The sequence below is a fragment of the Sciurus vulgaris genome, assembly GCF_902686455.1.
Source record: "Sciurus vulgaris genome assembly, chromosome: 2".
Classification (NCBI taxonomy): Eukaryota; Metazoa; Chordata; class Mammalia; order Rodentia; family Sciuridae; genus Sciurus; species Sciurus vulgaris.
This window is the reverse complement of record NC_136462.1, coordinates 144,371,054-144,396,372: the sequence shown is the minus strand read 5'-3', so window position 1 is coordinate 144,396,372 and position 25,319 is coordinate 144,371,054. Positions and strand designations below refer to the sequence as shown.

Sequence of the window (25,319 nt, the reverse complement as noted above, 5' to 3'; positions counted from 1 at the left end):
GATTACAGGCATGCACCACCACACCGGGCTCAAAACTGTACTTTCATAAGATATCTCTTTGTAGGACCTCTGTGCAACTGAGAACTCATATATAAATGAAACACTCAAGAGAATGAAAAAGAAAGAGAATAGGGCAAAGGAAGAAAAGGTTACAAATAAGAACTTGTTTGGGTACCTCAAAGTTTTCAAAGAAAATCTTTAAAATATTAAAGATCAAAAGTTGATTTTTCCACAGCCTATCAAATCACCAGTTTAAAAATGTTGGACAATGCAAATCCAATGTAAGCAGAGCAAATGAAGAATCTCACCATAAATCACTTCTTGCCGTTTGACCACATCTTTCTTTTGCTGTTTCAGAAATTTGCCATCCACTATCCGACTCCAGGACTCTGCTTCTAGTTGTTTGGAATCAATCTCAAAGTCTCCCATTAGCTGTCCTTCATTCATATCTGTACCTACTCCTCAAAATATCAAAAAAAATCAGTATCAGTATCTTGAGTCTGTGACCTCTAAAAGGCCTAGGCTGGACACTCCTTAAGTTGATAAATTCTTTCTTTCTTCCTTTCTTTCTTTCTTTTTTGGTGCTGGGGATTGAACCCAGGGCCTTGTGCATGTGAGGCACAAACTCTACATAGTGAGCTATGTTCCCAGTCTGATAAATGATTCCTTAAGGAAAAAAAAAAAAAAAAACTCTGCATTAACACAGGGGTTCTTTATGAAGAGCATATCCTGGTTCCCTGTTTGGGAGTGATAGGCTTTACATTCAAGACTGGTTAAGAAAGAGAAGACATAAATTAAACATATGAATAAGAGATGATTCCTACATGAAACAGTAACTGGAAGGGATCTGCTACCTTTACAGGTTTAAGAGAGTAGGCTTACAGTCATGCCAAAAGAGCTAGAACCAATAGTACACAAAAGAATAGGGAATAAAAGGCATCTCCACACAAGGGTATGCCCACATTAAAAGTCAATGGCACAACTAACAACTGGTTTGTGATTACCAATTCATTTTAATGTATTTGATGCTTTACAGACAATTTAGAGAAGCTTCACAGAAGCTTTGAAGAGGTAAGCACTGTTAACACTAGTGTTCTAGGAAACAGCAATCTCTACAGAGGCATATAATACAGGCCATAACTTCTTCTTACCCTCATCAGTAAGTGATTCTGTTGACTCATTGACCTTGCTGATCTTATTGAGTGAGTCCGTTGAATGAGATAGGAATTTCCAGGTGTTAGACATGTTCTCATCATTGCCAACTCTGGGGACAAAAAGAAGTACATTCTGTCAAATACATACTGATAAGCAGTGTTCACACACTTAAAAGAGTACCTGAAAAATTCTAAAATGATAGCTGACTAGAAGTTCCACAATGACTGAAGACCAATTACTTACACCAGGCACACAGTGACGACACTATTCTTAAAGTTTGGTAGCATATAATAGCATTGCAAATGCAAACCTTTTCAACTCTTTGAGACTTTTTTTTTTTTAAGCAGCAAAGTAAACTTTCTTCACTCATATCATGTACACATTATATGTACAAAAAAATTTCACTATTTAAAACTTAATGCCTAACCACTCTACTTTGGTTTTCCTCCTCTTCCCTAAATAACTATAGACTTAAACTATATTTTGGGTATTTTCTCCATCTAACTCGCCAGTTTACATAGTAAGTACTCAATAAATGTACTGCATAACACAAAATCAAGTAACGATCATTTAGAACTTTAATTTTGTTTTAAACCAACTTTTCAAGTCACAATGCAAACCAACTCTTATAACATTACATCTTTTGAAAAGAAGACTTGTGGAGATAATGAGACCACAAGGACAAATGAAACAAAAAACAAAATACCTGAAAAAAAATTTTTTTTTAAGAGGAGGAACCATTAGTAGCACACAGGTTAGGAAATACAGACACCACGAAATTTTGCATCCTTTCGTTAAGAATTTCCCCCCAACCTAGGTTAAGACACATGCAAGAGATGTTTTGAGTCCTACATTTGAGATGACTTATAATTACTTGATAGTCAAGCAGGCATTTTACCCAAACCAGCCAACAACATCATAATCAGCCCTATGCTAACCAGACAGCCAATGCCTGAACAGTCAGTAGTCACAGCAATTTTTTAGGAGACCACAAAAAGAACTCAGCGCAAATGAGTGACTGGTAACTTAATGGAAATAACTGGACCACAATTTACCTCCATAAAACTGACTTAGAGGCAAGGATGGAAAAATGATTTAAAAAGAAACTAAAGAACGAGTTCATCTTGGAAATATAAAAGTGTGACATTTGAACATATAAGTGGCTTCAAACGAAAATTCATAATTAAATCATCTTTTTTCCCTATTCCTTCTTATTTGATCTAAAAGTCATCCTTCAGAATTTGTATTCTTTAAAAGTGGGGCTGATCATATACAAATACGACAGTAACCTGGTCTGACAGTGGTGTTTAAAGATCCCTGTCACAAAATGGCAGTCATGACAGTGCATCATAAGTATAATCCCCATTCTCCTCATCTGTAGCACCCAACTGTGCACCAACCCATCATTTTATACAACTGTTTCTAAAAGAAGAATCTTTCGTCAAATCACGTATTATGCTCTTGTCACCTACATGTTAATTGAGTTATCTTTAAACCTACTTACCCCGTAATGTTCTGAATGGAGACACTTTTGGAGAGTGAGACACTCTGCTGGGACCGTCTGTTGGCAAACATTGGAGGAGCAGTGGTTTCATCAGCCAAGAGAACTGCAGATCGAGGGCGCTCCTTGGGCTGTGAGGCTGCAGAGGAAGAGAGGACACAACTGAACCATCATCTACATATGCCCACTTAGTACTGATTCATTTGACAAATGCCAAACAGAAGCAAAATACTTTAAAGTAGATTTGTCCTTGGAGGATAAAATTGCTACAAAAACTATGGAGGATAGTTTGGATGTAACTACTGGAATTGTAAGTGCTTATATTCTTTGATCTAGTAATTTCACTTTTTTTCCTTTTTTCTCAGTACTGGGGATTGAACCCAGGGTGCTCTATCACTGAAATGCATCCTCAGTTCTTTCAATTTTTATTTTGAGACAGGGTATTGCTAAGCAGCTCATGTTGGCCTTGAACTTGTTATCCTCCTTCCTCAGCTGAGTTGCTGGGATTACAGGTGTGCACAACCACACCTGGCTAGTAATTTCACCTTCAGAATATGTTTAGTCTACAAGATATACTTGTGTATGTTTGAAAGGATATGTGTCCAAGGTTATTCAATGAAGCATTGTTGATTAAAGCAAAAGACTGGAAATGATACCAATGAGCACCCTAAAATTGGTTAGTAAATTATAGTATACATCATAGATTAGAATATTATGCGGCTTAACAAAACAAGAATATTCTTCATGTACTGACACATCCCCAAGATGTAGTAGGCAGAAGTGGGTGGGAGAAATCAAGATGCAAAACATAACAGGCTACCTTTTATACTTTAAAAAAAAGGGAAATTAAGAATCTGAGTTAGTATTTACATTAAAAAGGTTAACTCTGAGAAGATGAATGAAAAACTAAGATTGGTTACCTGTGGTGTGGGATAGAAACTAAGCAATGAGGATAAGGAATCACGTGAAAATATTATATATTTCAAAATTTAAAATAAAAATAAGGTTGACATAACATTGAGAGTAAAAGCAACCTCAGAGGTAACTGAGACCAGTGTTCTTTGGATCATACCATGAAACATCTGAAGTGCTTATTAGATATGAAATTTCGAGCCCGTGCTGTACTCTAGGGTGGGGACTTGAGAGTCTACGTATTTTATAGGCTTTTCAAGAAATTCTTCAGCTCATCATTTGAGAGCATAGATTCTGACTGATTCCTTTAATTTACAGATAAAGAAAACATAATACTTGTTTAATGTCACTTAGCTAATTGGTCCTCCTACTACATACTTCTCTTCAACATGACCAAAGAGGAAACTAGAGCTTTAATTTGCTCAAGTGGTCACACTGGCACATAGGTAGGACTATTTCCTTGACAGTATTTCAGGATTTTTTTTTTTAACTTAATAAATGTTAAAATAAGCATTCATTTCTAATTCAAATTATATTTAGACAAAGGTAATATATAACAAAACACTAGGAACATGACACACTGCATCACAACCAGACATTGCTACAGGAGTCCCAAGGAGTGTAGCCGACTGCACTCTAGAGGGCAAGAGCAAACAGTGGGGAAAAGAGAACATGCTCAAATATCAAGTCTGGAGCAACTCCAAGTGCTTCAGAAGGGAGTTCAGGGAGCAGACAAAATCTGAAAAAAGAAAAAACAAAAAACAAAAAACAAAAAACAAAACACTAGTTCTTGAAGAATGTAGATAGATCAGAAGGAGGGGGATATTCTGAGAACTATATGAATGAAGGCAGAAATCATGATTAATGCAAAAAGAAAAGTAGAGGAGGAAATAAGTAGAAGATGTAGGTAAGGGACCAATGAAAAGGCTGAAGAAGCAGAATGTTATATAAAGCTCTAAAATTAATAAAGAACAACTTGCATCTAAAAAGTGGTATAAGAGGATGAAAATAACAGCCTTTCTTTGGTTGAAAGTAATCCATAGTCCACCCAGGAAAGTCACTTAATATCTCTGAATCTGTTATTTGTAATGATGGTTGCAGTAAAACTTATGGAGTGCTTATTAATACTATGTGCTTTACAGATCTGATATTTTTTTCTTTTTCTCTTTGATGGCACTGGGGATTGAACTCAGGGCCTTAGGCATGCCTGGAAAGTGCTCTACTACTGAGCCTATTGGTATGTTCTTGTTTATCAGTCAGGCGGGTAGCCTGACCACCCTATGAAACCTATCATCACCTCCTTTACGTAGGAGGAAAATGAGGCACAGAGAAGTTTAGCAGCATTTAAGGTTACACAGCTAATCAGTAGTTTGCTGGGTTTCAAATTCATATAACCGGAATTCATAATCTATACTCTCAACCTGTATAATGCCTCAGTGGAGTAAAAACAAAAATATCTGTGTGTGGCCTGGGGATGTAGTTTGGCGGTTCAACACTTATCTAACATTGGCAACCTCTAGCTACACACACATGAAAATTTGTATGGGTCAGAATTAACACATAAAGAACCTTGCACATAACAGGAACTTTAAAGTAAGATAGTTAAGATTAGACTTGCAAAAGACACATGGAATGGGCTGGATCACAGATTTAAGTAGGCGTCAGTCTGGCAAAGCACCTCTTCTAGTCATCTACTATTATCCAAAGATGGATAATAATCAGACAATATGTTTAAAGGAAATTCACATTCTCCTATGGGAATACAGACTGGTACTCATTCTGGAGCTACCTGTAAGTACTTAGAAAAGTAAGACACAGAGCAGTGATTTTCAAGCTTGAACGGTAATCAAAATCACCTAGAGGGCCTATTAAAACACAGATCACTGGGCTCCACCTTGGAATTTCTGATTCGTAGATCTGGGTAGGGCACAAAAGTGTGCATGTTTAATGGATCCTGGAAACTACACTATCTTGGGAAAGTCTCTCATAGGTTCTCATAGAATTGACTAAGAAGATAATCATTACTGCTTATTTATGTTAGTAGTTGGAAGCAACTTAAATATCCTATCTTTGGGGGAATTAATAATTAATATGTGATATATGCTATGAAAGAATATCATGCAAGCAGTCTGAAATAACAGCTTATAATAACGTGCATGGTCTCAAAATGATACTAAGTGAAAAATAAGAATAAACCAGGTGTGGTGGCTCATGCCTATAATCCCAGCAACTCAGAAGCCTGAGGCAGGAGAATTGCAAGTTAGAGATTAACCTCAGCAACTTAGCAAGACCCGATTTTAAAACATTAAAAAAAAAAAAAAAAAAAAAGGGTTGGGGATATAGCTCAGTGGTTAAATGACCCTAGGTTCAAGCTCCAGTACTGGGAGAGAAAAAAGAAAAAAATAATAAAAAATAAGAATGTATAAGCGTAAGTCACATTATCTAATTTAATTTTTTAACCTAATTTAAATTTAATGCACAAAAGCAACAGATTTTTTTTCCTGAAATACATATGTCTAAAGATATGGCAGATTAGAAAGACATACATTAAATATATAATAGTAGGAATGAGACAGGGAATGGAGAACAAAAGGTAAAATAATAAGTAAAATCAAAGTGAAACCTCATAGATTGGTGAAGATCGTGAATGGCAGAGTGTGATTCACTCAATTATATGTAACACTTGAGAAAAAAATGATTTACATAACTGCACAGTTTACATAGACCTTCAGAGGGGGTTTAATGGTGTCATGTAAAGCTACTGGTGAGTGAATCTTCAGGATAGACAGCAGCCTCTCTAATTCACCACAAAAATAGGTATTCAAATCCTGATTAGAAATAATAAATGAAAACTACAACAGTAGTGTACAGAACCAGTCAGTCAGAGAGGGACTTGTTAGGAGGTAGTCTGAGCTACTTACGCTTGTTTCTCATGATGACTGTGGGGAGTGAAGATGTGTCATGTGCCTGAAGGCTCCCTTTGGGCTGCTAAAGAAAAAGACAGTAAGTACATAAAAATTGAATTGACAACATAGCCACTGTCAAGTTTCAAGCAGCCTAGAATAAAAAGTGTGGTTCAGCCTAAATTTCCTGCTCTGGTCCTTTCACCTTTAGCAAACTGCAGTCCAGCCCCAGTCACCCCCACTTGCTATCTTCTGTGCCTGTTAAGTGTATGAGGAAGCCAGATGGGTGAATAGCAGAGTAGGTCTGGATATATGGTTAAGAACAAAACCACTTTAACAGCAACTCAGAAATGTTAAAATCACAGAGAAACGTATATTTAACATGTATAAGTTCTGAAAGCATTTCCTTTTTCCAGAACTCTCAAATTCTGAAGAAAATTCAAATCAAGAAGGGAACTGATCATTTTAGAGAAAAATTATTGTTTGATTATTCTGGCCTCAAAGTTGGTACCAAATGATTAAAATAAATAAACCCACTCCAACCTCAGCTCTCCCAATTTCTTAATATTTTGCTAGCTGGAACCCTTTTATTTTAAGCCATCTTGTAGCCAGAATGTCTTACTTTCATTTTGACCTTTGCACAGGAGGCCAGACTTTCTCTGCAGCCTTTGTGGACAAAGGCACTGCAATCTGAAAAGAAAGCAAAAACCAACGTCACAAAAACAAAGCAAAAAGACCTGAAATTGACTTTGCACCACAGCTACGAGGAACCTGTAGATTTCCAGGTGAAGTCACTCACAGGGAAGAATGTCACTATAATGGAAATTACACTGAGCAGTCCTCTTTTAGGATGCAGGCCTGTGATGTTATTTGGAGGAGAAACAAGAGCAGATGGGATTTCTGATTAACAAGAATGAGAACTCTGAAACTCCTCAGAACTAAAACTCCTCAGGCTACCAAAACTAAGTTTCAATGTCTGCCATCAATATGTATTTCTAAATCATAAGTAAATAAATAAAGCCAGTAAGAAGGATTGTAAACTTTGCAGAACTCCATCAAAATACAGGATATGGACCTGAGAATCTACCTGCTCATGACTTTCTACTTGGGATCCTGAGCTTCTCACAAACCACTGAGTCAAGAGTCACAAAAGAAATGTCATCACAACTACCCTATAGCATCCCTGAGAACCCTGACTCAATAGAAAGTGGGAGACTTCCTGAAAGATAAAGCAGAGACCCCAACTTGCCAAGATTGTTTTTTGTTAAGTTGTTATCTTTTAAAAATATCTTTATTTTATTTATTTATTTATTTATTTATTTCATGTGGTGCTGAGGCTCAAACCCAGTGCCTCGCACATGCAAGGCAAGTGCTCTACCACTGAATCACAACCCCAGCCCATGCCAGTTTTGATTTTATCTCAAAATACTTTTCTTTCTTCTTGGCTTACAAGGACCACTGATGTAAAAATGAAGTACTCTGTGCCTCAGAAGAGTCATCACCAGCTCTTACTGCAGCTATGAAGTCATAAAACACAACTGGGCCAAGAGGTCAGAGGGAAAGCAGAAACAAAAGATTTGTCTCTGGGGACACTGAAGATGTTTCCCTTTAGAAAGGCTGGATCAGGAAATCAACCACAGATACTGTTCACTAGTCACTGCTTCAGGAAGTTCTGCAGGTCCTGTCCAGGTCAATGCATAGTCATGGGCCAACACTGAAGCTCAGACATCTTGATTTCAGGGTTAGGGGTGACTGGCGGGGGGGATTGGAGTGACAAGGGAAGGGGAAGACACTAGAATGCTAGAAAGGAGACCACCAGAAATCTAAACCCCAAAGGACTTTTCCATTTCTTCTGCAACTGTTACTCCTATAATGCCCACTTGGTTTGCAGGTCTCTTTCTGAAATACCCTCAGTCATACTGTACTGGGATTATGGTACGTTGTTCTGCTCTGAGTGCTCTTCATCAGGGACCATTCATCCATTGCCAAGTCTTTGAGTCTCCCACAGTGCATGGCTCATGGCACCTATTCACATGTCTCTCCGTGGACGCCATGCTTATTTTATCTGAAAGGCAAATGCCCTGACACAATATTGATTACAGTATGTGAAACTAATTGTGTCAACTTATCACTAAAAAGGAGAACAAGAAAAACATCTGTCAAACTAAATTTAATTTAGGTAAGGTTCTGTTAATTAGGTTAACCCTAGTTTAAGTTCCTTCTCCACAGGCCTCAGTTTCCACATCTATAAAACAAGAGGGAACACATTTCTCCCAGTTTTAAATACTGATAAGGATATGACAATGAATAAAAAAGTCTCATCATCTGCTAACAGACCTAGAAATTGATACACTCACTTTGGTTAGTATTTTAGCAGTATGTAATAAAGTTAAAAAATGTGCCCCTCTTTGTGAATAAGCCCATTTTGATCTAAAGCCTAGTACACTTACATCTCTAATGATGTTCCAACAGCATTGTGTGCAGTAGAGGAAAGATGAAAATAACCCAAATGACTAAGCAGTGGAATATATCTGATATATCTATATGCCAGGATACTAGGGAGGAGCTAAAAGTCAATGATCTTGATCTATGTGTTTCAACATGGTGATTACAAAATGAAAGGCACTATACAGTGCTATTTATGTAAACTAAAAAAAATTAAATTTTATGTGAGACAAAATTATAAACCAGATTACAAGTATGCTAAATTCATGATAGTGCTTGGGAATGGGAATTTAACTACAATGGCTTAATTCTGTCAAAAACAATGAGAAAAAAATCTGAAGCACTATTACAAAATCTTATTTTTTTTTCATTTTGATTGACAGGTAAATAGGTGCCTATTAATTTATCCATGGATAATAGTTTGCATGAATACAAATTGAAACACAAACAAACCAACGTATTGAAATCCATTATCCTTCAAAGTTCCTTGTATTTCCTTACAAACATTTCCTTCTCTTTTCTAAAAAAGTTATATCCTGTTTGTGATAAACTTAAAACTAGGTCTTATTATCATATATCCCAGTTACATTTTTTTTTTGCTTTACTGAAAATCTATAATATTTTAGGAATTTATGGGCAATACAGGAGGTGGTGGATTTGCTTGAGAACTTGCCATTAATTCTGATTTGCCAAAGTGACCAGACTGACCATCCTTTCAGAGAGTTCCTATCTACAGAGAATCAGCCAATGGCAGTTTTCAAGGGAGTGGCCATATCACTTTTAAACAGACCAGCAGTTTTTAAGTTCTAAGACCAATATTTAAGATTTAAAAAACAATCTTGCTCAATGAATCATAAAAGCAGAAATAACATTTAAATGTACTTCTAGAACTTTTCACAGAGATTCATGTTTTCAGTTAATTGAGACATGTCTCCAAAGCAACAATCCAGATGAAATTTTAATATTATTGTCACAAATCTTAGCCATGAATAGTTCACATGGATGTTTGTTTAACATACTGAAGTACCTACTTGAAAAACACTCAACTTGTTGCTAAGTGTTACTGGAAATCAATCTGCAGTCAGAGTTTTAGGGCTCTGCATGGCTGATTTAGAAACTCTGACACCAACCAAAGTCATCAGATGATAACCTTATTCTGTTTTAGACAATTAACAAGAACACAAGAATTGAGGACCAAATTAACCAGAACAAAGAACTGAAGACAAATCTAATACATTTTTAAGCTCTCTGCCACAAACCATACCATGCCTTTAAGAAGATCAAAGAAAAATTGCTGGCCTCTTCTTTATTTAATAGCAGTAAGCAATATGCTTTCATTTTTTCAAAATTCTTCATGAAGTAGTCTTAGCACAGTGGTTTATGGGAAGAGAACTGACCTCTAATTACATTCCTCTGAACTTAAAAGCAAATAGCTTCAACTTCTTTTTCTCCTATAAGGAAGTATCAAACAAAAGAAAATGGAGCAAACCCCATAGGACTGGAAACTGCATATAAACTGTTGCTGCATATAAAACCATTACAGAGACTAGCTTAAGAAAATCATTTTTACAGAAGAGGGGCAGGAGTAGCTAGGCCAAACTAATCTTACAAAATAGTAAAAGGACTGCCTATCAAAGAGAAGATTCACCTCTGTAAGCTCAGTTCTATGCAGTCAGAGCTCTGGATAAAGGACTCTTCTGATACTTCAGTACACTGATCATCATAGGGAATATGTTGAGTTCTGTTTTGACAACTAGGGACAGATATGAGCAACAAAATTTATTTGGGAAAAATGATCTGATCCTTCTTAGGGCTACAGGTTGAAGAATTCCCTTTAAGGACAGAAATATGCAACTTCCTCCAATCATTCCAACCCTAGACAAAAAAATGAATAATACTAAATCAACCCCCCCCACCCCAAAAATCAAACATTTAAATACAAGCAACTCAGAAATGCACATTCCAAAATTCTTTCTGTGACTTCTTATTTAAAATTCTTAGGGAAACGTAAGACACTGCAAGATCTGGACTGATAGTGCTCATACATTAAAGGCATGTGAATGTGAGATGTTCTGGTAGCTGGTGTAATAACCACAGTGATGATGTATAAGAGGAAAGCCACAAAAAAGAGCCAAACCATCTTGGCTGAAGTGCTTGTTAACAGCAGTTTTCATAAAAACATTGGTAAACAAAAATCAAACAAAAGTGTTCTGCTTGAATTAAAGACTGACATACTATTGCTTAAGCTCTTCATTCACTTTTCCCTAAATAACAAACTTTCTTAATCTATTTTATGCATTTTACTATTTCATAAAACAACAAACTCTAAATGCCACAGAACTGTCTACCTAGAGAGCTCCCGTTCCTGATAAAATCCAACCATCACACATTCTAAATTCTTATGTTTCCTATTTAGATCGTTTCTCTTGATGGAAGAAAATAAGTGGATTGACTATAATCTATAAGAAAAGTATTCAGAAGTTGCTAATAAAAGAGAAAATACATCAACAGTCATCTCAGTATCATGTTATATCTGTTTAAATTAAACAAAAGCAAACTACTAGCAAGATACAAAAACCTGAACACAAAAAATTCCTTATTCTGAAGGACTCTACCATGCTTTCCAAAAACTGAATTATCTGTGCCGGCTAGAAAGAACAGTTGATTATTTAAGGATAGTTTTACATAATAAAGAAAAAAGAACTGGAAAGACACTACTCTCTTCTCTCCATTAAAGTCACGTAATCCTGAAGCAGGAGCACAGTTTGAGGTGAGACAAAATCCTCCCAGGTTTCTCCTCTATACTTGGAAATATTCCTGACCAGAGGCTGCAGGCTTTGCTTCTACTTTTCCTCTTCATATCAAGCAGCAGACTCTAAGGGAGCTATAAGGATGCTTTGCTGCTGCTTGCTATTTCTAGTGTCTGTGATCATGACCACAGAAGGGACTCAGCTTTCATCCTTATGATCTCAGACTGGTCCAGGTGTAAACGAGTAGCATCAGAAACACTGGTATGTTTTGAAACATTCCACTCTGACAAATTTCTTAGGATTTGCATGCAAATATATATTAAAGTGATGGAAGACAGAATTTAAGTCAATAAAAACCACCACAATACATTTTCATAATGATTATATGGTTGATCTTCCCTAAACCATGAGTCAAAACCCAACTGAGCAGCTGCCTGAATGAAGCCCCACTCAGGGGTCAGCAAAACAAGCTTACATCAAACAAAAAGGAAAGTTACTTTCTTCTGAATGCAACATGGTTTCCTAGGAAGTAGAGGACTAACTGCAGGGAAAATGTATTTCCTGAGACTCCAGGGAAGATCCTGAATATGAGAGGGAATGAAGGGAAAGGACAAAAGATTCTGAATCCCCAATAACTCGTATTTTCCATTTCCAGGCAAGATAACAGATGGAGTTTCATACACATAAACATGCATTACAGGCTTCATGAAGCCAGGAAAATCAGCCAATTACTTCTGTTTCTTAGGGAAGATGACTACATACTGTTCCTTTGCTTTCAAGGTTTGTCCCTTTCTTTTCATAGGAGGCAGGTAGCACACTATCATATACAAATGTTTATGCAAGCACCTAATGTTGAGACTACTTCAACACTACTGCTGAAGCAGGGTGCAAAGCTGTAGTTGAAGCACTGGGCTTTTAAGTTTCTGATGTGGTTTGTAAACTGTTCTTCCTTTTTTGTTGCATAATTCTTTTCAGATTAAACTCCAAAAACATTAACTCTTTTCTTTGCTTTTGCTGAGCATGGAGGCTAAAACATCCTGTGATAATTGATTAGATCAAGTCAAAGAACCAGTGGCAGAGGACAGCATGATATCCCTCCACCAAATAGCCCTACCAAACAGGAAAGACTAGTGATGACATACTGGACTTCACGTAACAGTCTGCTTCTAGAAGTAGTAGTTTCCCTTGGGAAACATTGAAATTCACAGGCCCCACCAAAAAAGTCCACCTAGGCTTCTTATAAACACAGCATAAGTCTAATAATCAATACACTATTTCACTGGGTTTTAAGTTTTAAATGAAATACAATATATTGTTTTATTGTGGGAATTTAAGTATATAAAACTTTTAGTATGACTTTTTTGAGTTAAAATTTTGATCAATGAGACCATTTTCATGGACACAAAAATGTTAAAATCAAAGCCATTCATATATCTATCTTGGCATCTAATTTACTTCTGTACTTAGATTTAAGTACATGATGTAGAGTACATCTTCATTCACATCTACAAATAAATACAATAAGCAGGGTGTTTATTTGTTGTGGTCCTGGGGATTGAATCCAGGGGTGCTCTACCACTGAGTTACATCCCCAGTCCTTTTTATTTTGAGACAGACTCTCCCTAAGTTGCCCAGGCTGGTCTTGAACTTGCAGTTTTCCTGCCTGAGTTTACCAAGTCACTGGGATTATAGGCATGAGACCCTGCTCCAAGTATTGCTTTTTTTTTTTTTAGTTAACTTTGCAATCATAGTATATTCTTCAAATACTTAAGAGATAGAATAAAAATACAAATGAGTAGGTAGCTGATACCAAAGTTAATGTGTTGATGTAAGAACATAAATATGTATTTTATGCAGGTTTAAGACTGTGTTTTCAAATCTGGCATGCTGATCCCCTCTGCTTCATTTAATGCCATAACTGAAGTAAAGTCAGCAGAAATGCACAATGAAACTTTGAGTGAAGCTCTTCCTATGGACAAGATGGGCTTCAAAGTTAAGAATGTGTCTATATAAGACGTGGGTCATGAATCAAACAAGATTGCCCTATGTAAATTTATGATTTTTAATTTAAAAAAAAAAAAAAAAAAAAAGACGTGGGTCATGGCAATGTTGCTGGTGACAGCAAAAATGACCCACCAATGGAATTAGTTAGCTTTAGTCAGATGATGATCTTGAGCCAACCAGACCAAATCAGCCCTAGTTATTTCCCTATCTAGATGGTTAGACAGTTCACACTGCTTCTAAGCTAAACTGAAGGAAAAAGACTAATCACCGTTCTAGTTAGAATATAGAGGATAGTCCCATTTTCTTGAAATCTGGTGATACTGGCATTGTTTATAAGATGCCCAGGTCTGTTGAGAGATTCTCTGACTATCCTGCTCTGGGTGGTTTTGTTTTTCATAGTATGAGACAGCTGCTGTGGGAGTCACCAAAGCAATGAATAGAAAGGCTGCTGATAAGGGTATCAAGTCTGCCCAGAAAATTCAGAAGGCTGAATGATTATTATCTCTACTACCTGTCACCCAAGTCTTAACCCATTATTTCAACAAAATTGACACAGGTGTATTAAAATAGGTTAAAAATCATTATCTAGAACCTATATATTATTATATTAACATTAATTTTGTGATTATTGTACTGTCATTATATAGTTATATAGTATATTTAAATTTTTATATGCATTTCACCTCTGGGACAATGGGATAAAATGGGTTCATCAGTGGTAGAAGAATGGTCTCAGAACTGTTTGTCTTAATGATCATTTAGCAAAAGACTGGTTAATAATAACAATGCACTACAAAATCTTCAGACAGAAAGGCGAATATTTGGTGGACCATTTGGGATTTTTGCACATGGAAGTTTTAAGTTAATAGGTTTTAAAATCAGTACTTTTTTATTAAAAAAAAGTACAAAAAACAACTTGACCAAAAACCTGTCATAATGCCTTAAGACTCATTAAAACAAAGTTTAATTAGAAAAAATATAATTTTAAATATATGTAAATTTAAAAATAAGTGGAACTTATAAACACCAGACATCCTGAAGACTGCTATCCTATCAAACTATTTAATTACTAGACCTATGTGTGGCTAAGAATTTCAGATCCTAGGACTAAAACCTTTTTCATGTAGTTTTTTTCTTAACCAGTACGAGGCCCTATGCAAATGATTTTCAAATGATTTTCCATGGGCTCCTCTGGTATACCTAGACAAAGGAAGTCTCCAACAACTATGACCAGAACCCTGCTGCAGGGGGGTTCTAGCACGTGCCATACCAACAGCATTGACAGTCCTACAATCTATGGCGTTTCTAGCTGGGTATGTTCCATCACCTAGGGAGTCCAGGAAAAGAGAATTTCTATCATGCTTAATAATTAAGGAAGAGATTTTGAGAAAACAAAAATGGGTTCAGGGCACTGGGCATGTAGCTTAATGGTAAAGAGATTGCCTAAGATGCACGTGGTCCTACGTGTAATCCCTAGTACCACAAAAAAGGGAGGGACCTAAGGATGCCTGTGGTACCTTCTCCTACATTATAGTGGTTATTTTTGCTATTTGAAAAATTAATTATAGTAGTTGAAGGTTTAATTCTGTATAAGTCTAACATAGACCAAGGCTTACATAGCCAAAGAAGTTAAACTGCTTTTAACCCAGAAATAATGCCACAAATCAATGGCAATACAAGACTATGTTATAAACTGACTATATATAGGACAACTTCTTCCAACCTGAACTTAAAATTGAAAAGTTGTTCGAAGTTAACCATCGCAAGATATATTAATTCACTTTAACTACAAACCGTGTTCTCTACAGCACAAAGAAGATTTTTTTTGGTCTTCAAATGACTTTTTCTATCTTTTATCTTTATACCTCCTGATAATATTTCACATCACAACTCAGAATCAAGAGTCAAAGTACTTTCTCAGGGTGGTGCTATCAGAACTCTCTTTAAGTCTTGCAAAGCTGAATTTTTTTCCAGTAATAATTTTGCTCTTTGTTTATTATATTCTTGACTCAAACAAACATATATTGCTTTTTTTAATCAGAGATAAGCTGGTGAATAATCAGAAAAAACTTTCAAACTATCAATGGTCCAATATATTGTGTTTTTACTAATACAAATCCATAAGTATATTCTTAAAAAATTCAAATGGCATACAAGTATAAAATATTTTTAACCTCTCATCTCTCTTCTTTGGATTGTTAACAGTCTGGTGTATATCCTTTCAGATATTCTTGTATATTTATAAACAATTAGTTCCTTTACCTGTTTTTCATAAACTGGGATCATGCTATACATTGTTTTATTTGCTGCCTTTTCAACTCACTGAAATGTCTTACAGAGAGCTCTATCAACTTCTGTGGATCTCTTTCGGACATTAGCAAACTGTATTCTGGGGCCGAATTCAGCCTATAGCCTGCTTTTATAAATACATTTTTTATTGGAACAGAGCTAAATTCATTTTTTGATGTATTATTTATGATTGACTCTACCAGGGTAGAGTCAAGTAGTAATGGCAAAAACCTGATGGGATACAAAATCTAACATCAGGTCCATTGCAGAAACGTTTAGCAACACCTGATCTACCCTATTCTTTTTAGTACTGGACCGAAATTCCATCTAATGCATATGTTATTTATCTTTTTGTTTTAAAAAATTGTTTTTTTAGTTGTAGATGAACACAAAACCTTCATTTAATTTACTTATTTTCATGTGGTGCTGAGGATCAAACCCAGTGCCTCACATATGCTAGACAAGTGCTCTACCACTGAGCTACAACCCCAGCCCATATGCTATATTTTATCTGAGTGTATTTAGATTAATTTCAACTTTTCTACATTACAATTTATTTTACAATTAATTCAAGTACCAAGGATTCTACTTCAAGATTTTCCAGGCTATTTGGCCAGCTCTTACCTTACTAAAGCAGACAAGAGAGCAGAAGCCATTTTCCTCCTTTACAAACAAATAAAAGGGCTAGGGTTGTGGCTCAGTGGTAGAGTGCTTGACTAGCATGTATGAGGCACTGGGTTTGATCCTCAGCACCACAAAAATAAATAAATAAATAAATAAATAAATAAATAAATAAATAAATAAATATCCACTGACAACTAAAAAGTATTTTAAAAAATAAATATAAATGTGAACAATATGCTTATGATTCAGAATACTAAAATATTTGAGAAGTCTCCACAAAGACCTTTCAATGACTATTTCTATGCTTGAAGTTATGTTCACTTATTTTTCATATCCATCCAGTTGTTATAGTTTGTTCTATTACAGATTTTGTTTTAAATTTTTTAGTAATTTTCAGTATCTTCTCTTGCCTGAGTACCTGTTAAATGTTCCCCAAGGTGGTTCCTTATGTGGCATTTATGTTTTTTGGATTTTTTTTGAATACCAGGGATGGAACTCAGGGGCACTCAACCACTGAGCCACATCTCTAGCCCTATTTTGTATTTTATTTAGAGACAGGGTCTCAATGAGTTGCTCGCTTTTGGTGAGGCTGGCTTTGAACTTTTTTTTTTTTTTTTGGGTGCTGGGGATCGAACCCAGGGCCTTGTGCTTACAAGGCAAGCACTCTACCGACTGAGCTATCTCCCCAGCCCCTGGCTTTGAACTCTTGATCCTCCTGCCTCAGTCTCCTGAGCCACTGGGATTACAGGTGTGCACCATTGAGTCCTGCTGGACATCTATGTAATTTATTGTGTGCTCAGCTTCACAGGATTTTCTTCCCCCCTCCTATGGCAGCCTTCAGGTATATTGTTTTGTCAGAGCTAGCACACAGAGCAGTTCTGTATTTGTTTCAGTGGGGGATCCTTAGGGTCCATCATTTCTAAACTAGGATTTTGCTAAATCTCTTGTGAAATTCCTTAGTTTGGGGTTTCGGCACACAGATTGTACAAATTTGGGCGCCAGATTCACGCATGATACAGAATTCTCACTCAGGGACCTGGGGAGAAGGCAAGGTCCCTTGCTGCTTCTTAAGAACAGAGGGTGGAATTTTTCTAGGCCCTTCTTCATATATCTTAGTTTTTGAAGCACTTCATTTTATCAGGGCTCCCAATTCCAGCTTCTACTATGTACTCCAAGGCCACATATTCTGTCCCTAACTGAGGGATATGTTCTTTACTGCTCAGATTTGAGTTCACATAGGGATTTTCCTTTTGGCAGGTTCAGCTATCTATTCATTAACATACATACACATGCACACATATGTTCACATAAGTACACACACATAATATGTATATTTGACACAGCATTTTTATGTTGTGAAACAGCAGGTATCCAATGTGCTTTACTGATAAAGCTCCTTGAATATCAATTTCACAATGCCAATAAAAAAATCATGGCCTCTTCCTGTTTTTCTAAGATCAGTATGATCCTTTGGAATATGGTAAGAAAAATCCTACAGTTCTCATTTAATTCTTTCTTTTGGAGAGGCAGGGGGCAGTGCTGGGGAAAGAATTCAGGGCCTTCTGCAGACTAGGCAAGTGCTTTACCACTGTGTAAATCCCAAGCCCCGACAGCTGTCATTTTAATTGACTTCAAAGAAAAATGGAGTTAATATATAAATTGATATACTGGTGCCTCACTCACTCAGTCTTTATTAGGCAGTCTCACTTAATGAGAGACTTAATGGTACTCAAGGTTTCCTGAGGGAGGAAGGCGGTGCTCCTTACTTTGGGGGTGGACTAGGGATGCATATGGCAGCCACCTATATTTGCTCCCTTCCACTATATTGTGATGAATGGATAGGTACCCATTTATTTGGGCTTAGTTATTGTATTACCTGGTTTTAACAAAAACAAAATGAAAAAGATAGTTAGCTACATAAATTCCTCTAAGGTGTCATGAATTAGACTATTAATTATACTAATAATTGATAAGTAAACGGCAAATTTGAGTCTTCTTTTATTCTAACAGTAAGCTCTTTATACAAAGACTCATGTAATTTTTATATTAAATATATCTTTCCTGTGTAAATATGCTAAAAAAATGTTTCCATGATAAACATGCCTAAAAAGCACTTGGTGACCACTGCTCTAGGTAAACAAGTCATTCTAATACTAAGAAGCAGACTGTGTCCAGTGGCTAAAAAACTAAACTGTAGACATTGAACTGGTACCCTAGGAATGAGTACTACTAGAACATGGGTTCTAAAAGAAAAATACTGAAGGGTTACTGGACAGAGAATAGTCTCTTGTTTCTTAAAGGTCACAAGATTCTCATCACCATGTAGTAGAAATTTTTGATTTTGTGGTAAGTCACCCATGAAGGTTAATATCAATGTGTGTGATCTTTGTCTGCAGGGATACATAAAAATTTAGATGAATGCTTCCATGTTTCGTTTGTTTTTGTTTATAAATAGGACGGCAAAACAAATAGGACTATAGACCATGTTGGAGGTATAATATATCCACAGAAACAATTTTACAAGAATGTGTAGGATAAAGCCAGTCATTTAAAAGTCACAGTAGCTACAGCATAGATAAGACAGGCTTTAGGTCCTTTGCTACCTACAGGTTCTTTTCTACTTCTATTCAAGAAAGCAAGTGAGCAAAAATTATTATAGAAGTAATTTCTGTCTTAATAAATTGTTTGAAATTTACAATTTACAAATTAACAATTTTACTTAGAATATTCCACCCAAATGACTGAAAACAAAATGTCATGATTTGGGATTTGATCTTTGGAATCTGATTTGTAAGTGTTTTGATTACAGGTATATTATTCTAATCACCTTGACCTTCTAGGTGATTTGGCTGGCCCTGAGGTAGTTGAATCTCCAGATAGATCACCTCTGACCAAAGCAGACTCCTTGATTTACCTTTATATGCTCAACAAAAATTATTAATATCTATGTGGGCAATGAAAAACTTTTGAGATATACTGCCTTAAAGCAGATTTGCAGATTACAGTGTGTGAGCTAAATCTGGCCTGTAACCTATTTTTGTGCAGCCTAGGATCTGGGAATGTCTTTTACATTTTAAATGATTGGAAAAAATAAATTAAAAAAATTACAGGATATACAAAAATTTTATGGAATTTAGATTTCAATGTTCACAAATGAAGTTTTAGTTCAACAAAGCCATACCCCTTTATTTATATGTTCATGGATAATTTTGCACTGTATGTAACTGGAGAGTTCAGTAGCTGTGACTGACAGAAACTGGATGGCTAACAAAGCCTAAGATATTTATTATTGAAGTCTTATGTAGTGAAAGTTAACTGACTCTGGCCTGAGAGTGTCTTATCAAAACCAGGAACACACTAGTTAACAGACTTTCATCTCAGATAGCTTCAGGCAGGCAAGCAGTGGGTTGACACAGAGCACCTGCACGTGAAGGTACTCTCCCCTGTGGCAGTCATCCTGAAATGTTGGCAAGTGGCTGAAGCATTCACCGAAGGACTAGATTTAAAAATGGGCCTATATGGTCTAATGAGGGACTGCTAGTGGCTTTAGGGTTTGAGGCTATTGATAGTTCCGATGCCAACATAGACTTCTGGAACAGTAGGAGAGAGTATTTTAAACTAGGGCTTTTTGGAAAAAAAAAAACAAAAAACAAAAACGACTGTATGACAGATATCTGGAATTAATTTCTTCACTGATGTTTAAAGAAAATGGGGTTACTTCTCTACATAAATGAGGAACAGATAAGGGGTGGGATGGACAGGAAATTAGAAATGAGTTTTCCTGAGCTAAGAGAGGTTCATCTTATGAGAGGAAGAAGCACACATCTCTTACTTGCACAAGTGTAGGCGTCTTTGTTGCTGAAAGGCTTCATACACTGGCTACAGCTGATGGGACCCACAACAGGAATGGAACTGAAAGTGTGCCCATTGAGAGTCTTCTTGTCTTTCTCCTTTTCTTTAGAATCTTTCTCCTTCTCCTTAATTTTATCTTTGTCTTTTTCCTTTTCCTGCCAAAGAAAAGAATCAACAGTTAATTGAACTCTGGAAGGTTACCTAAGCATCCAGATGGCCTTTGGGTGGTTGGTGAATATTTTGGATAAAACTGGGGAATAATTTTCTGGGTAATTTTGTTTTTTTAAACTGATATGTGAGTATGAAAACTGTATTAGAAAAATCATATGAAAACCGGACAGGTTCCACAGTTTTGGCAGTGGCTTACTCAGGAATTATTTATAATGATAGACCCCTCCTGCCCATTGTTGGTTCTTAGACATTGTGTCTATCAGTCCACACCACAGTCCACATAGGAAGAAAGTTAGGCAAGGAACATCATGGAATGGCAGCAATTCTGGGATAGCTTGAGGGAGCAGACAGATAATCATAAAGCATGATTTTTTCTAAAGTCCCTCTGTTTTTCACACTAGTCCTCCTCACACTGTGAGGAGGTCTCTGACATTTCCAAACTACTAAATATACCCCACATATACAGTTTTCACAAATTAGAATTCCAAGATTAATGGATATTATGTTCCTCCCAGTATTCAAATTGGGAGGAAGAGGTTGCTGAGAGAACAAAAAATTGCACAGTGCTTGATTAAGAATGTGAACAATGAAAAAAAAGGAAAACCAATCAACCAACTAACCAACCAAGCAAACAAAAACAACAACAACAAAATGACAATGGAGCCAGGCCTTGGTTCAAATCTAAGTTTTATCACTATTGCTTATTAATGGTGTGACCGGGGTAAATTAATTTGCTGAAACTGTTTCCTCATTTGTAAAATGAGGAAGGGACCTATCTCATACGTTTAAAAAAATTAGGTAAGATGATACTTGTAAAGTATTTTTCAGTGTCTGGCACATAGCAATCATAATAATTGTTATAATAATTATTCATACTGCACTGAAAATGAGTTTCATTAGCTTATTAGTCTCCTAGTCCAACACAGAAATATTTCCCTTGCAGTGGGGGAAAGAAAATTGTCAATATGAGGGAGTGAGGACAAAGAAAACTGAAGAATGGCAAAAGAAAGTGGTGCTGAACAAGGAGGATGGGGGTATGGAAAAGATTAGAGGAAGAAATCTTGTTGCCAACCACTCTAAAAAGTACCTTCTTTGTCCCCTGAATCTAGTTACCACAGTGGTCACTTCCTTTAAGAAAATGGGTACCCAGAGAAAGGAAGTCCCAAGGCCTAGCTGCTCACTCCTCTGCCCTGAGGCCCTATAGGAGAAAGCAGCAGACTGGCTCTGGTTTGAAGAGACAAGGTATCCTAATACCTGCCAAGTGATCTCCTTCGCAATGTGCTCTTTTTACAAGGTCTTCCCTCACCTGTCAGGGGGAACAGGAAGCTGACATGCATCTAAAGTTTACTGTGTGCCCGGACACTACAAGATGCCTTCTGGTGACTGGGCAGACTACCTAGGTCAGGTACAAAGTTCAGGGAACAATGGCAAACTAAAGATTAGATCCAATGGAAAGATGGTGACCTGGATTGGAAGTAAGGATCTCTGAGTACCAGAATTCTTGGTGATGTCACCTCAAAACAATATAGGAATGCCAGAAATGCTTTGGAGACTGACTGAAAGCAGAGGGCTTTCATGTGACATCAAGTCTCAAACTAAGAGGAGTTGTTATCAAGAAGCTTACACAGACAGGAAAAGATATGGAAAAGAATTTAAAGCTTGAAAATTTGAAGAAATACTGAAGGATGCTAGACACTAAGTGAAATAAGTAAAACGGGCATTTCAAGCAAACACTGTGCTTAACAGGCTGAGACTGTGGGAACCATTTTCTCCCTAAAAAGTCCTAAAAGAAGCACTGTTTGACAAAGCACTCAGCTGGCTCATCAACAGCAATGGAATAATTTCCTTTCAAACCAAATGAAAGAACTACAGTTGGCAGGAATTTCACCTACTGCTGTATACTACTGTTATCTAGACAAACACCTGGAAATGGGTTCCCCAAAGTTAGTAAACATGACAACTACTAAATGCTTTATATTTTAAATCAATGCCTTCTATATAAATTATTTCATCTGATTCATTAACTGTGAAGTGGGCAGGATAGGTATTATGATTTCCATTTTATAAATGAGAAGATAGTAAGTTAAAATTCTGAACAGTTGCTGTGTATCAAACATTGTAGTAAGTGACTTACATATATGTTCTCACAACCCACTGAATTAAATACTAGTTATCTTCACTTTACATCTGAAGAGACTGAGGTTTAGAGATGCTTAATAATACATTTGATGTCACATATCAACAATTGCTCAAACTGGAATTAAGAATCATATTTCGTTGACTAAAGCTGCACTTTCATTCACCATACTGTCAAGGGTTGGAGAGATTTGTTGACTTGCAAAAGATCACAAAGCAAATGATTAGCACTGTCAAAATCTGAACCCAGGTCTTCTGACTTTCTGTTCAGAATCTCTTTGCTATACTGAAACAGTTAAGTATTTGCTAAATCTTTGATGCATGTGAAGTCCTTTATTAATAGAATACACACAAAACGCGAGCAATGAGAGAGGAAGGGAAAAAAGCTACTTCACTTTACCAAAAAAAAAAAAAAAAAAAAAAGCCCCAAACAGGAAATTGTGCTAAGTGAAAATTAGAACTGCTAAAGTATAAAAAAACTCAAGTAAAAATAAAAATCAATAACAAAAATTGAGTTCTTCAAATATCTCCTTTCTTTCCACTAAATTTTGTTAAAGGTTTCTCCATGCATAAAATATCAAACTGAAAAGCATTTGACATTTTGTTGAAGAAAGCCAAAAGCATACTATTCTAATAGTTAAAAGAATCTTCTATGACAACTAGCTTATTCTCTCAAACCTTGTACTGCTCTTCAAATCAGAATAAATAATAATTTCCTCAACTTTTGTAGCAATCCAAACTACCTCTTCCAAGGATAAAAACAAAACAACAAACTATATTGTTTCTTCTGTTTTACAATTTGACTCTTACCTCCCCATGTTTTGGTCCTGCGAATCTCACTGTTATGAGGGGTACTTCAGGAAGCCGACCCCATTTTACTGACATGATTTGACCCCCATGCCAGGAAATATGCTCTCACAGAAGGAGGGGCTCATACCGGCAGAGCAGAGCTCAGCAGCTTTGCACTGCCACTAGCGAAACCGTAAGAGGAAGCCAGAGACTGGTTGAGAAAGGGAAGGAGGGAGGGCTGAGGTTGCTGGTTTCCTTAAGACAGTCTTAACTATTTGAATGCTGCCTAGTAAAATCACCTCAGTAATAAAAGACACGAGAAATGAAAGAAAGCCAAACCCCCCAAATACAGTGTATGTGTACAGTGCTTATGCTGCAATATGGCAACACTTGCAAAGGCTGATGCTATTCTTAATGTTAGGAGTATATCTTATCTATTTAAAAATCAAACCCCAAATTGTATAAAGAGCAGAATTTCATAAATTTTTTTTAACGAAGTGGCCTATGAAAGTAGTGGTTGGCTGTTTTCTCAAGTTTGACTTGTTCGTGTTTAATAACTGCCAAAATACTGTACCTATGTCCTGTGAAAACAAACTCTATAATAGTATTTAAAAGGGAAAGGTACTGGTAACAACTATGTTACTATAATAGGATACTATGAAAGATAGTATCATATCTTTTCTAAGGCTTTCCTTTAGGAAAGTATTGACAGTTTGAAAAAAATTCAGAGAGCAAGCTGGACAACTGTGAAAACAATATGATTAAACAACTAACCAGGTATAAACCTTTTATTAAAGAAGAAAGAATCAGAGTCAACACTGAACACATCAATGCACATCAATGTACTCTTAGCAGAGTACAATACCTCTGAAAGGCTGATAGGAATAGTTTTTTTTTTTTTTTTTTTAAACACAGACCATAGGAACTAGGACCTGAAGTTGAATGTCTTGTTGCAAATGAAGTGTATTAGCTGGGCAGGAATTTTATCCATGTACCCAAAATACCTATGTCTAGCCAGACTAAGAATTGGTTTAAAACATTTCTAACCATCTTCTAGCTGTCTCTGCAAAGAGGAAAGCTAGCAGGAGAGAAAACTAGAGCAACAGGATGGTCAATTCACTCCCTTTAAGAAACAACATTATACATGAATGTTTAAATATTTCTAACAAATAAACCTACTTAGCAGGAAATAGTACTACCTCTCAAAGATACTAAGACAAAAGCAGAAACTACCAGTCTTCCTGTTATATTTCCTGTTTAGGCTCCTCCACTCCTTCTCAAAAACATTCAACATATTTATCCAATAATTTGTATCAGTTATTGATAACTCTCAAAAGGAAATGTGAAGAATCAATAACTGAATTTGTTTTATAGGCAAAATACACCAGGAATGTGAATAATTTGCTGCTTAATGGCTGAATTTGGGCTCCTTTAAATATTTTTAAAGAACTGTTTACAGTCACAAATTAATATACTGAATGTAATAAATATAGGCTAATAACTATAAGCTATTTTCATATAAATGCATGTATTATACATAAGAAAAGCAGAAATTTCCAAACCACCCATTGAAAAGAATTATAGATGCCAGGTTAACATAATATTCAGTAAATGCTTAAAGTTTTCCTTTAAAAGAAGTAGGCATGGTTACTTGTTCAGTAGATGAAAAAAACAAGTTGACTTATGATAGTATATACTTAAAAAAATAACTTAAAAGAAGTAAAAAAAAGTATAATTTCCATAGAAAAGTCAGTGTTAACATCTATACTAGCAGTTTTAATTTTTTAA

At 36.1% G+C, this 25,319-nt stretch overlaps 1 protein-coding gene across 15 annotated transcripts in view; it reads right to left on the bottom strand.

The window, feature by feature from the left end:
• AKAP13 (A-kinase anchoring protein 13) overlaps positions 1-25,319 on the bottom strand; it is a gene marked incomplete at its 5' end in the record, with an annotated part of 340,854 nt that overhangs the window by 22,581 nt on the left and 292,954 nt on the right. For 10 of the 15 annotated variants that reach the window (XM_079127350.1, XM_079127360.1, XM_079127351.1 and 7 more), the window contains 6 exons: positions 309-461; positions 1,152-1,264; positions 2,660-2,795; positions 6,490-6,556; positions 7,094-7,161; positions 20,416-20,590. In XM_079127350.1, the coding sequence (XP_078983476.1) occupies positions 309-461; positions 1,152-1,264; positions 2,660-2,795; positions 6,490-6,556; positions 7,094-7,161; positions 20,416-20,590 (712 nt within the window). The remainder of the gene's footprint in view (positions 1-308; positions 462-1,151; positions 1,265-2,659; positions 2,796-6,489; positions 6,557-7,093; positions 7,162-20,415; positions 20,591-25,319) is intronic. The other 5 variants (XM_079127358.1, XM_079127356.1, XM_079127359.1 and 2 more) reach the window with 3 other exon arrangements.